General features: G+C 43.5%; 1 protein-coding gene across 1 annotated transcript; it reads left to right on the top strand.

Annotated features, from left to right (window-relative positions):
- The first annotated feature begins 2,858 nt into the window (after positions 1-2,858).
- Positions 2,859-11,636, top strand: LOC128449866 (ribosomal protein S6 kinase alpha-3-like). Its single transcript, XM_053433207.1, has 11 exons — positions 2,859-3,242; positions 3,424-3,605; positions 3,720-3,843; positions 4,517-4,695; positions 4,812-5,049; positions 8,865-9,263; positions 9,657-9,838; positions 9,953-10,076; positions 10,752-10,930; positions 11,047-11,284; positions 11,511-11,636. The coding sequence occupies exons 1-11, from the start codon at positions 2,859-2,861 to the stop codon at positions 11,634-11,636; spliced, it is 2,355 nt and encodes a 784-aa protein (XP_053289182.1).
- The last annotated feature ends 2,997 nt before the right edge of the window (positions 11,637-14,633 follow it).

Genomic DNA, 14,633 nt, shown 5'->3' with positions numbered 1-14,633 from the left:
ATTATATATTCATGCTTGCACTTGCACTAACACATCATAGCAAATTCTTTGTATATGTAAACTTACTCGGCAATAAGCCCAGATTCTGATTCTGCAATGTTAAGTAAAGACCTCAAGACTTGTGATGTGCCGATATATACAGTACCTTGCATAAGTATTCACCCCCCTTGGACTTTTTCCCATTATATACTGTTACTAACTGGAATTCAAATAGACTTAAATAAACTTTTTCCCGTTTGATCAACAAAACATGCATAGTACTTTGGAGGTGCAAAATTAATTTTATTGTGACACAAACAATAATGAGAACAAAAAAGTTGACATCTGTTGGGTGCATAAGTATTCACCCCCCTGTGTCAATACTTGGTAGAACCCCCTTTCGCTGCAATTACAGCTGCAAGTCTTTTGGGGTATGTCTCTACCAGCTTTGCACATCTAGAGATGGAAAGGTTTGTCCATTCTTCTTGGCAAAAAAGATGAAGCTCAGTCAGATTGGATGGAGACCGTCTGTGAACCACAATCTTCAAGTCTTGCCATAGATTCACTATTGGAATGAGGTCTGGGCTTTGACTGGGCCATTTTAAGACATTAACATTCTTTAATCCAAACCATTCCTTTGTAGCTCTGGCTGTATGTTTAGGGTCATTGTCCTGCTGGAAGATGAACCTCCGCCCCAGTCTCAAGTCTTTTGCAGACTGCATCAGATTTTCTTCAAGGATTTCCCTGTATTTGGCTCCATCCATCTTTCCCTCTATTCTGACCAGTTTCCCTGTACCTGCTGAAGAGAAGCATCCCCACAGCATGATGCTACCACCACCATGTTTCACTGTTGGGATGGTGTGCTCAGGGTGATGGGCAGTGTTGGGTTTTCGCCACACATAGCGTTTTGCATTGAGGCCAAAAAGTTCAATTTTGGTCTCATCTGACCAGAGCACCTTCTTCCACATGTTTGCTGTGTCTCCCACATGGCTTCTGGCAAACTCCAAACGGGATTTTTTATGGATCCCTTTCAACAATGGCTTTCTTCTTGCCACTCTTCCATAAAGGCCAGATTTGTGGAGTAGACGACTAATAGTTGTCCTGTGGACAGATTCTCCCACCTCAGCTGTGGATCTCTGCAACTCCTCCAGAGTAACCATGGGCCTCCTGGTTGCTTCTCTGATTAATTTTCTCCTTGTCCGACTCTTCAGTTTGGGTGGACGGCCTCCTCTTGGTAGGTTTGCGGTTGTGCCATATTCTTTCCATTTTCTTATGATGGATTTTATGGTGCTCAGAGAGATGTTCAAAGCTCTGGATATTTTTTTATAACCTAACCCTGCTTCATATTTCTCCACAACTTTATCCCTGACCTGTTTGGTGAGCTCCTTGGTCTTCATGATGCTGTTTGTTCAGTAATGATCTCCAACAAACTCTGAGTCCGTCACAGAACAGGTGTATTTATACTGAGATTAAATTGCAGACAGGTGGACCCGATTTACTAATTATGTGACTTGCAAATGTGACTTGTGAATGCAATTGGTCGCACCAGATCTTTGTTAGGGGGTTCACAGTAAAGGGGGTGAATACATATACACTTTTCAGATTTTTATTTGTAAATAATTGTGAAATCCATGTAATATTTCCCCCCACTTCCAAATGATGCACTATTTTGTGTTGGTCCATTACATAAACTCACGATGAAATACATTTTAATCTGTGGTTATACCATGACAAAATGTAGAAAAGTCCAAAGGGGGTGAATACTTATGCAAGGCACTGTATTACTCAGGATGCCTCTTACCATGCTAAACAATATTTAGAAAGAGAACCACACAAGCAAATAAAATAAAACAGAAAAGCCCCAAAAAAATAGAACAATATATATATATAAAGTAATAAAATACTGTTAGGTGGGTGTATGTCTGAAGTGTAGTGTCGCTGTATGAAGAGATAAAATACATTGTTTAGCAGAGTTTCCAGACTGCCTGAAAATCTGTTAGATTAGAGTCTTAATACAGACTGAGTTTAAGTGGAGCCGTGTATTGTGCGTTCTGGTTTAACATAAAGACGATGGTAACGTCGCTCCTATATCTATGACGTCACAAGCCTCTGTTTGTACTTTGTATTATTGGCGGGTGGCAACCAACGTCAAGGTGAATTACTGCCACCTACTGTTTAAATCATGCTTCACAAATATCTACATAGGCATATTAAAGGCAATAACAGACAGAATGTTGGCAAATATGGCTAAGATCTAATTTGGCATCAAAGCCGGGGGTTCATTAAGATGTTTAGTGATATAGACACACACAAATCATTTCAGTCACATCAACCTATTGTGAGGAGCACTTGGTCAAAATCTTGCATAATTTCAGACATTTAACACTGTTTTTAAAGATTTTGACTTCTTACTCAAACAGCTTCCTTGGATCAACCCTTTGGTAAGTAGATTATTTTCCACCTGACACTTGTTGAATTAAGCAGATTAAGTATGTTATTAATTATTAGAAAGTATGTACAATTTGAGCTTGGGATAAAAGGTTGGGAAAAGATATTTGTATGTGCCATTAGTAGTTTTATCTTCATATATATATATCTTATTTAGTATATAGTGTGGTCTTCTTTTTATTGCGTACAATAAATATTTTCATAGGAGTAGTATTAGTGATTGAAATAAGCAATATTTATTGGTCTGTAATGTATCTTTGTTTGAAGCAGTAGTTTTAGCATTGGTGGATTTTCAAGATAAATGACTGAGCTTGATGAAACTTCTGTAAACCTTTCTGCTACATCCCTGGGAACTGGCTGTGTGAGGGCATATGTGGCTTTGTGTCTAAATCCCGTCTTTCCTATTCTCCTGACAGACGTGAGAAATCAGTATGCCTGAAAATGAGTTTGAAATCATTGAAGGGGAACTGATCAATTCCCCAACTACAACATACGAGGCACAGAAATGCCTTGGCTGTGGAACCAACGGACTGGTCATCCAATGCAGGGATGTGAGAACCAATGACACGGTGGCAATAAAAATGTTTAAAAGGAAGACAGACATTGAGTTTGCGAAGGAAGAGGAGGAAATCTTAAGAGCCTTGGAGGACCTACACTCAGAATGGTTCAATGTTGTCAGATTGAACAGCTCATTCACCTACAAGAGCCATTATTGTCTAGTGTTTGAGCTCCTAGACATGGATCTGCTGAAATTCATGAAGATCAATCCGGGTAATCGCCTTCAGCTGAAGGAAATCCGCCCCATTCTGCAGCAGGTTTGTTTTTTAAACTGAAGTTCTTCCACTGACTGCTTTGTAGGGTGAAGGCTGAACGAAAATGTGTCTGTTTCTGACTAATACTCAGTTGTTTTGTTTTTGGCTGCCATCAATGAATATATGTTGTTGATGAAATGAACTCAGTACTTCATGATTGTTATCATGTTATTCGGGATTTCAGCTGGCTACATCATTGGACTTTCTGAAAAGCGCAGGGGTCGTCCATTCAGATTTAAAGCCTGAAAACATTATGATGGTGGATCATATCAGGCAGCCACTGAAGGTGCAAGTCATTGACTTTGGCTTAGCCTGCAACAATCCTGAGGAAAAGATAGGACACACCCTCCAGACCTTGTATTACAGGTATGTAACTGACAGTACAGCTGTATACCTGGGACAGCTGTGTTTGCTAAACTAAACAATTACAATAAAAAAAGACCTGAAGTACTATATTTGTGTTTCTCGTCTTCTTCTAAGATCTCCTGAGATTCTGCAATGTGCACCTTTCGACGAGGCCATCGACGTTTGGTCGCTAGGCTGCATTGCTGCAGAATTGCTTATGGGCATGCCACTGTTCCCTGCCCAGGATGAGGACAGCTTGGTCAGTATCACCTCACTGCACTGCAAATACAACAAACAGGCCCATTTCTGCCGTGATGTTGATATATATCTATATACATATATATATAGATATATATTTAATCATTTTTAATCGTTACACACTTGATTAGAATAGGGAGAGAGTTTTCATTAGAAGATCACTACTTTCTACTGTTATTTTAATGAGACAAACTAGAGACACTTCATCAATATGTCTCAGTAATATAAGGGCACCTGATGTACCTGATCAACAGTGATGAGTTTGCAAACTTGAACTAAACTAATTCTCCCGACATTGTGTTTTCTCCACAGATGAGGCTAATTAGGTTAAGGAAGGATCTGCATGAGAGATACCTCACTCCATACTGGTTCTGGCCAATACACTTGATGGAAAGCAGATTTATGGTAAGAAATTAGTTAGCAGCACTTAGCTGTGTCTATAGCTCACTATTATAATGTCTTTCCTTCAGTCTGTGGTTCTTTTCCCTTGTCATCCACTGCCAAAACGATCTCAATGAAACTATTCTTCATTTCAGTCAATAGTTTCAATTCTCGTTTGTGATCAACAGCCTGGATGAATTTATAATGGCACAACATACCTTTTGAAAAACATTTGGCTTCATAATCCAAACACATGTAACAAACAATGCTTTTTTCTCATCCTGTTAAAGCAGATTAATCAGTCCTCGGGAGAAGACGCCAAAGCTGAGAACTGTGACCTGGAGAGCTTTAACGATCTACTGGCACAGATGCTTATGACGAATCGGTTCGAAAGAATTGACCCAAGACTAATTCTCCAGCATCCATTCCTGTCGATGAGCCACCTTCAGGGACGGTTCAAAAACAGCCTCTAGTGAGTGTGTGCTTAAACGGTCTGTTTAAATCTGTGCTGACAGATAAAGGTAAAACAAAAAAATTTGATGAAAGGAGACTAAGGTGTTTGGCCCAGCAACTTAATTTGTCTTCCAGTACGAAATCGTCTGAGGGTCTGATGGACATCTGCGAGGAACAGAGCTATGGCGATGGAGCAGATGTAGACCACACGGTCCTGCAAAAGTCCCCGAAGGAGGACTCCTCAAGCAGCCCAGCCATGGAGGGCAGCCCTGCTGGGATGGGAGGGGAGAAGCATTCCTATTCCTTCTTGCAGAACTTCATCAGCAGTCGGAAAAAAGAAGAAATGAACGCAAAACTGAAAGCCGGGCAAAGGGTGGGTGTTTGAAATATCTCCTCGTCTTGAGCATTTTATATGGTAGAAGAAAAATTGAGCATTTTGGTAAATATTCTCTATTTTTGCCCAGATTTCAATGGGAAGAATGATAAAACTCTCATTAACTGTAGAGCTGCCGCCAAGAGCATTTTACAATGTGCATTTTTGTCAAATGTCAAACCGCTGCTTTGAGATCAAGAGTTAAAAAAAATGTATCCACTTCACAGACCAGTCAACTCCAATCCCAGATAAAAGGGCCCAAGTGGGAAAACGGGTCCACCACAGTCCCCAAGAAGAAGAAGAGGGACGACCCGACATCCTACTGCAACCCTGCAAAAAAGAGAAAAAGATGACCTTCAAAAAGAGCTGACGGACTGTCAGAGGCAGAACCATTTAGAAGGTGCCACCTCCAAATCAACCCAGGTGCATTCCCTTAAGAACAGGAAGAGGGATGAAGAAGAGCTGCCAGTGTTGGACAAAACCTGCCCAGAAAAGACAAAGAAATTGGTTGAAACGCGGTTAAAACAAGTCATCTGACAAACTAAACGCCAAAGCGCTTCCAGATAAGTTAGCACTTTCTGGTTGTAGGACGACTGTTCTATTGTCATATATTGTAAAAATGTGGTGGTTTTGTTTGCCCATGTGGGATATGACAAGAAATAAAAATTGCTATACCTAAAAAAAATTGAATAATTTAGTTTTTATTGCAGAGCAAATACTGTCCTGATGCTGCTAATACTGTCCTGAATGAGAAGTAAACCTACATACTCCTATAAACGATATTTATAAATTGATATAAAGAGAGCACATTTCTCCAATATTAGCATCGCTACACTTGCTTCCAGTTAAATCTAGAATAGAATTTAAAATTCTCCTCCTCACCTTCAAGGCCCTTAATAATATAGCGCCTTTTTACCTTAAAGAGCTGTTAGTACCTTATAAACCCGCTAGAGCACTCCGCTCCCAGAATTCAAGCCTACTTGTCGTCCCTAAATTCTCTAAAAGTAGAGTAGGAGCCAGAGCTTTTAGCCATCAAGCCCCTCAGCTGTGGAATAATCTACCACTTTCAGTTCGGGAGGCAGTCACCATCTTTTCGTTTAAAAGTAGGCTCAAAACCTTCCTTTTTGATAAAGCTTATAGTTAGAGCTAATTAGTGCGCCAGAACGTTACTTGTTCTATTTTATGACACATGACACAAGGAGCTTCTCTTTCCAGCTTCTCCTTCCTCTTCTCCATCCCTATCCCCCTTCCCCGGAATCCCTTTGCTTTATCACCCGCAGATCCAGGGCCTCTGTGGCCGCACCATGGATTGCGGTTTGTGGATCGCGCACCGGGGGTCGCGTTGTTGGATCCAGTGTGGCGGATTCTGAGTCATGTGGGCTGATCGTGGTGCTGGTGGCGGACCCTGTGTCGCGTTGGCATTGGGCACGGGCGGTGGACCAGGACCGCGGTGGTCGGCTTGTGATGGGTCCTGGTGGGCGGCGGTGGACGGTGACTGAGGACTGGAGTGGCGTCTGGTCTGGATGGTGGATCGTGGTCTAGATGGTTGCTGAGCATGGACTGTGCTTGCAGCGGGACTGCTTGGCATGTCATGTTGGGGTTGTCCTTCGGGATGTCTACCCTCATCAAATGCTGCTAGAGACTTTGATTATTGATGATGTTCTCCTGCACGTGGCATCTATTGCACTTCTGTCCGTCCTGGGAGAGGGATCCCCCACATGTGGCTCTCTCTGAGGTTTCTACATATTTTTACCCTGTTAAAAGGGTTTTTAGTAGTTTTTCCTTACTCTTGCTGAGGGTTAACGACAGAGGATGTCACACCCTGTTAAAGCCCTATGAGATGAATTGTAATTTGTGAATATGGGCTATACAAATAAAATTTGATTGATTGTTTGATATACTTTATATCATATTTTTATAATTTTAGATTTTTAGAAAAACAATAGTATTTCTGTCTTTAAGACTTAATCCTCTAGTTGATTCAGAAACCTGGGCGGATTTTTTTTAATTAAGAAAAATTATCTCGTCAATTCAGAAAAAAACAGTGGATTCATTTTGGTGGTGGGGGTGAGGGGGGGGGGGGGGGGGGGGCTTACTCGTTAAACAGAGAATTTTGTTTCTCAACTGGATGCAATACGCTTCCGTAGAAGTGTCTTTTAATAAATATTAAAGCTCGGTAGTCACGTGTCTTCAGACTTTAGGGAAGTGCAGTGACCACTCCCCTGGATGCTTTTGTCTATTTAATAATGTTTTAACAACGAGGATGTCCCGTGAAGGCGGGGCCGTCGCTCGTCCAATCGCACGTCTCCGCTCGGCGTGCCCCGCGTTGCAAAACTCCCCTCGTATATTTTTTCATCCACTCATGCTGCATCGCATGTGGTTAGCTAACACACTGTCACTGGTGTGTATGGAAAGAGGGGGACCAGAGAATATCTGCTTCTTACATAATATAAAAATCAATGTTCAGGTTTCTTCAATAAGCTTCTTCAGCCAGGGAAAAATTTACATTACCAGATATTGGTGTGTTTGTGTTTTTCATTAAACAAGCTAGTAAAGCAATTGTTTTCAAAGCAATTAATAAATTGAATTTTTGTTCAAGTAGTCCCTTAATCTATCAATTATTTTCCAGTTTCTTTTTTGAAATAATTTTGGGTTAGTGGATTAATCCGTCGTTATCCTAGCAATCAAAAACCATAACTTCCACAGTTAATGTTTTAATCGGGTTAAATGCCTGAAAAAGTTATGGGCCATTATTTCGAGATCTTGAATCAGCATATATGTGGGTACCTGGGATTGCGCACCTGCTATATTAAACTGCAGTACTGAGCTGTACCTAATAAATTGGTAACTAAGTGTATCTGTGTATGTCTGAAGTGTAGTGTCGCTGTATGAAGAGATAAAATACATTGTTTAGCAGAGTTTCCAGACTGCCTGAAAATCTGTTTGATTAGAGCCTTAACACAGACTGAGTTTAAGTGGAGCCGTGTATTGTGCGTTCTGGTTTAACATAAAGCCGATGGTAACGTCGCTCCTATATCTATGACGTCACAAGCCTCTGTTTCTACTTTGTTTTATTGGCGGGTGGCAACCAACGTCAAGGTGAATTACCGCCACCTATTGTTTAAATCATGCTTCACAAATATCTACATAGGCATATTAAAGGCAATAACAGACAGAATGTAGGCAAATATGGCTATGATCTAATTTGGCATCAAAGCCGGGGGTTCATTAAGATGTTTAGTGATATAGACACACACAAATCATTTCAGTCACATTAACCTATTGTGAGGAGCACTTGGTCAAAATCTTGCATAATTTCAGACATTTAACACTGTTTTTAAAGATTTTGACTTCTTACTCAAACAGCTTCCTTGGATCAACCCTTTGGTAAGTAGATTATTTTCCACCTGACACTTGTTGAATTAAGCAGATTAAGTATGTTATTAATTATTAGAAAGTATGTTGTTACAATCTGAGCTTGGGATAAAAGGTTGGGAAAAGATATTTGTATGTGCCATTAGTAGTTTTATCTTCATATATATATATCTTATTTAGTATATAGTGTGGTCTTCTTTTTATTGCGTACAATAAATATTTTCATAGGAGTAGTATTAGTGATTGAAATAAGCAATATTTATTGGTCTGTAATGTATCTTTGTTTGAAGCAGTAGTTTTAGCATTGGTGGATTTTCAAGATTAAATGACTGAGCTTGATGAAACTTCTGTAAACCTTTCTGCTACATCCCTGGGAACTGGCTGTGTGAGGGCATATGTGGCTTTTTGTCTAAATCCCGTCTTTCCTATTCTTCTGACAGATGCTAGAAATCAGTATGCCTGAAAATGAGTTTGAAATCATTGAAGGGGAACTGATCAATTCCCCAACTACAACATACGAGGCACAGAAATTCCTGGGCTGTGGAACCAACGGACTGGTCATCCAATGCAGGGATGTGAGAACCAATGACACGGTGGCAATAAAAATGTTTAAAAGGAAGACAGACATTGAGTTTGCGAAGGAAGAGGAGGAAATCTTAAGAGCCTTGGAGGACCTACACTCAGAATGGTTCAACGTTGTCAGATTGAACAGCTCATTCACCTACAAGAGCCATTATTGTCTAGTGTTTGAGCTCCTAGACATGGATCTGCTGAAATTCATGAAGATCAATCCGGGTAAACGCCTTCAGCTGAAGGAAATCCGCCCCAATCTGCAGCAGGTTTGTTTTTTAAACTGAAGTTCTTCCACTGACTGCTTTGTAGGGTGAAGGCTGAACAAAAATGTGTCTGTTACAGTATTTTATTTAAATAATGATAATTACAAAGATAAGTTAAATAATGTCCTTAAAGTCTAGAGATGGTGACTTGTGGAGGACACATGGACACCTTCAGTTCTTCCAATCATCACATTTAGTGTGTTCAATCACTAGTGCTATGTATGTTGGTCTATCTCCAAACTATCTTATTAACCTGATCCTATAGTCGACTGTACGACTTTGGAATATCTGACTAATACTCAGTTGTTTTGTTTTTGGCTGCCATCAATGAATATATGTTGTTGATGAAATGAACTCAGTACTTCCTGATTTTTATCATGTTATTCGGGATTTCAGCTGGCTACATCATTGGACTTTCTGAAAAGCGCAGGGGTCGTCCATTCAGATTTAAAGCCTGAAAACATTATGATGGTGGATCATATCAGGCAGCCACTGAAGGTTCAAGTCATTGACTTTGGCTTAGCCTGCAACAATCCTGAGGAAAAGATAGGACACACCCTCCAGACCTTGTATTACAGGTATGTAACTGACAGTACAGCTGTATACCTGGGACAGCTGTGTTTGCTAAACTAAACAATTACAATAAAAAAAGACCTGAAGTACTATATTTGTGTTTCTCGTCTTCTTCTAAGATCTCCTGAGATTCTGCAATGTGCACCTTTCGACGAGGCCATTGACGTTTGGTCGCTAGGCTGCATTGCTGCAGAATTGCTTATGGGCATGCCACTGTTCCCTGCCCAGGATGAGGACAGCTTGGTCAGTATCACCTCACTGCACTGCAAATACAACAAACAGGCCCATTTCTGCTGTGATGTTGATATATATCAATATACATATACATATATAGATATATATTTAATCATTTTTAATCGTTACACACTTGATTAGAATAGGGAGAGAGTTTTCAGTAGAAGATCACTACTTTCTACTGTTTTTTTAATGAGACAAACTAGAGACACTTCATCCATATGTCTCAGTAATATAAGGGCACCTGATGTACCTGATCAACAGTGATGAGTTTGCAAACTTGAACTAAACTAATTCTCCCGACATTGTGTTTTCTCCACAGATGAGGCTAATTAGGTTAAGGAAGGATCTGCATGAGAGATACCTCACTCCATACTGGTTCTGGCCAATACACTTGATGGAAAGCAGATTTATGGTAAGAAATTAGTTAGCAGCACTTAGCTGTGTCTATAGCTCACTATTATGATGTCTTTCCTTCAGTCTGTGGTTCTTTTCCCTTGTCATCCACTGCCAAAACGATCTCAATGAAACTATTCTTCATTTCAGTCAATAGTTTCAATTCTCGTTTGTGATCAACAGCCTGGATGAATTTGTAATGGCACAACATACCTTTTGAAAAACATTTGGCTTCATAATCCAAACACATGCAACAAACAATGCTTTTTTCTCATCCTGTTAAAGCAGATTAATCAGTCCTCGGGAGAAGACGCCAAAGCTGAGAACTGTGACCTGGAGAGCTTTAACGATCTACTGGCACAGATGCTTATGACGAATCGGTTCAAAAGAATTGACCCAAGACTAATTCTCCAGCATCCATTCCTGTCGATGAGCCACCTTCAGGGACGGTTCAAAAACAGCCTCTAGTGAGTGTGTGCTTAAACGGTCTGTTTAAATCTGTGCTGACAGATAAAGGTAAAACAAAAAAATTTGATGAAAGGAGACTAAGGTGTTTGGCCCAGCAACTTAATTTGTCTTCCAGTACGAAATCGTCTGAGGGTCTGATGGACATCTGCGAGGAACAGAGCTATGGCGATGGAGCAAATGCAGACCACACGGTCCTGCAAAAGTCCCCGAAGGAGGACTCCTCAAGCAGCCCAGCCATGGAGGGCAGCCCTGCTGGGATGGGAGGGGAGAAGCAGTCCTATTCCTTCCTGCAAAACTTCATCAGCAGTCGGAAAAAAGAAGAAATGAACGCAAAACTGAAAGCCGGGCAAAGGGTGGGTGTTGAAATATCTCCCCGTCTTGAGCATTTTATATGGTAGAAGAAAAATTGAGCATTTTGGTAAATATTCTCTATTTTTGCCCAGATTTCAATGGGAAGAATGATAAAACTCTCATTAACTGTAGAGCTGCCGCCAAGAGCATTTTACAATGTGCATTTTTGTCAAATGTCAAACCGCTGCTTTGAGATCAAGAGTTAAAAAAAATGTATCCACTTCACAGACCAGTCAACTCCAATCCCAGATAAAAGGGCCCAAGTGGGAAAACGGGTCCACCACAGTCCCCAAGAAGAAGAAGAGGGACGCCCCGACATCCTACTGCAACCCCGCAAAAAAGAGAAAAAGATGACCTTCAAAAAGAGCTGACGGACTGTCAGAGGCAGAACCATTTAGAAGCTGCCAACTCCAAATCAACCCAGGTGCATTCCCTTAAGAACATGAAGAGGGATGAAGAAGAGCTGCCAGTGTTGGACAAAACCTGCCCAGAAAAGACAAAGAAATTGGTTGAAACGCGGTTAAAACAAGTCATCTGACAAACTAAACGCCAAAGCGCTTCCAGATAAGTTAGCACTTTCTGGTTGGAGGACGACTGTTCTATTGTCATATATTGTAAAAATGTGGTGGTTTTGTTTGCCCATGTGGGATATGACAAGAAATAAAAATTGCTATACCAAAAAAAAATTGAACAATTTAGTTCTCTTTCTTAGCATTCGTTTCGATGTCTCACTATGGGATACGCCCCACGCGCGTATTCACAGAAGCACTTATTCCAATTTGCCAGCCCTGATAGGCTGGCAGTCGTGACGTCCGCGTCAAGGTGCCGCACCTTAAATACGGTGGACGCGGCGTCACACGTCATTCAAACACCTCTTCTCGCTTCACGAACAAGCATTTTTTCTAATCGACGTTGATGCTAACTAGCTGCTGTCCACAGACCGGAGCTAACACCTCCATCGCCGGACGCTAGTGGAATAAACGCCGATCCGACTGCCTTCACCATAGGTAGTTGCTTCTATTTGAATAGCTAAACGGCACCGGGAGCCTGCGGTCACCACACTGCCTGCCACCGGAGCTAGCTAACAGCGACTATCATCCCAGATAATTCGCTCCCCTTTAGCACACCAAGCTAAATGGATCAAGCTGCAAAGCTTCCTTCCACCTCGCAACCAGGCGATGCACATCGCCTGTGCACCTGTGGAAATAAAATATCGAGCATGGACACTCACCAGGACTGCTCCGCGTGTCTCGGGCTGGAACATGCCCGCGCCGCTGTCAGCAACGCGAGCTCGTGCGCCGACTGCGCCCGCTTCACAGCGAAGAGTCTCCGCCGACGACTAGCACGCCAAGCTAGCGTCTCTGAGAGGGACCCGATCCTTTCCAGTGCCAATACCGAGGAACCCCAACCCGGTGTGGACGAGGAGGACGCTCCCGAATCAGAGATTCGGCACTGGGGCTCCACGCTGGATTTGCTTGACCCGCTAACAGAGCCACCCCTCATGTTGGATTATGAGGAGGAGGATGAGTTCGACGGCGGGGATTGTCTGGTGTCGGACGGTGACGACGAGGATTATGAATCCTGCTTTGTCCCACCTTCACAGGCTCTCAGCTCTCCAAGCCCTGCAAAGGGCTCGGTTGGGACAATTACGCCCCAGCCCAGTGGCGACATGCACGATGTGTGTAAACGCGCCGCAGAGAGACTGAAGATTCCATGGCCCGCGGTCGTGGCGGAGGCCTCAAGGTCCCGCTACGAAGGGAAGAAATTACCCCAAGCAAAGAGGGCTGCGAGACAACTTCTCCCGGTGTTCCCGGAACTCCTGGAGGAAGTTACCGCCTCATGGAAGCAGAACCCTTACTCCAGCAAAACCACCATTCAAGGTGCGTCTTCCTTGGATATTGAGGGGATGGATAAGCATGCCATGGCCCGCATGCCTCCCATGGAGCCCCTGGTGGCAGCACACCTTCATCCACGGCTGTCGGCTGCCTCATCCAGGGCCCCCACACTTCCCACGAAAGCCGATCGCTTCCAATCTGCCATGACTGAGCGAACTTATAAAGCAGCGGCTTTGACGGTGAGGGCTCTCAACGTCACCTCCATGTTGTCAGCTTACCAAGCGGAGCTTTTTGACGACATAGCCGACATGCCCGAAAGTTCCGCGTGGGACGAGATCACCACAATCGCGGATATCTGCCTACGCGTCCAGCGATGCGCTGTACAAGCGGCAGGCAAGTGCATGTCGATGTTGGTGTTACAAGAGAGGACGAGATGGCTGAATCTGACCAATCTGTCCGATAGAGAGAAGGAGGACATCCTGGACATGCCTATTGTCCCCGAGGGTGTCTTCGGCTCCGCCCTCGCCTCAATGCAAAAGCGCTGTGAGGCGAAGAAAAAGCAGGATTAGGCGCTACAGCTCTGCCTTCCGAGGAAAACACCTGCCGCGGCGCCTCCGCCCCCCCGGCAGACTTTCGCTCAGGTTGCCTCTAGGAGCGCCGCTCCTGCTTTTCGCATCCCGAAGCGCCCCAGGGCTCAACCGGGTGCGAACACCAACGGCCCCACGGAAACGAAGCCCGCTTGGCCGAGAAAGCCCTTCTATTCCCCGTCAACCCAGACTGCTCAACCGGGCCCGACACCCAGTCAGCAGGCCAGGCGGAAGAAGAAGGCGACTTAGCGGTTAACCCCACCGCGAGCGGAGCTGCCACCCGTTCCCTGTTCACTGGCAGCCCAGCTATCCCGTGTGTTAGGGGAGAAATTACCCAGTGCCACCCATCCCTCTCGGCGACGCGTGGGCCCAGAGCTCAGTTCGTGCGTCCCAGTGAAGAGGCGAAGAGACATGTTCCAGATGTGGGATTGTTCAACGCCACATCAATGTCTCACAAGCACGCACACAGAGTTTGTGTTAATAAAAAGTTTTCCACTGACGTATCCAGGCTCACAGCCGAGGGCGCAGGGTTGCAAAATCATAAAAACACAAAAACAAAACCAAAAAAATACAGAGGTGCAGAGCACACTGTTGTTCCCCATAACACCACAAGGGGGAAACAGCGTCCCACCTGTGGTGAAACATCCCGTTCCGCTCGCTCCGATCCTATCAGACCGCACATGCGCAGTGATACTCGGAAGAGCGCAGCTGGTACGGGCCCCCAAAGATCGTCTGTGTCAGACAGAGCTTCACTCACCCCTAACTTTGAGGCTAGAGAGTTGGAAAGCATGCACAGCGTCAGAATGGGTATTGAGAACACTGGCCAAAGGCTACAGGCTTCAATTCGCCACAATGCCCCCCCGTTTTCCCGGCCTCATCTCTTCCCGTGCGCAGGGAGAGTCGGCCCGGGTGTTACGGGAAGAAATATC

Source organism: Pleuronectes platessa, chromosome 10, assembly GCF_947347685.1.
Source record: "Pleuronectes platessa chromosome 10, fPlePla1.1, whole genome shotgun sequence".
Lineage (NCBI taxonomy): Eukaryota > Metazoa > Chordata > Actinopteri > Pleuronectiformes > Pleuronectidae > Pleuronectes > Pleuronectes platessa.
The sequence above is the reverse complement of the archived record's forward strand: the minus strand, read 5'-3'. Positions and strand labels throughout refer to the sequence as shown.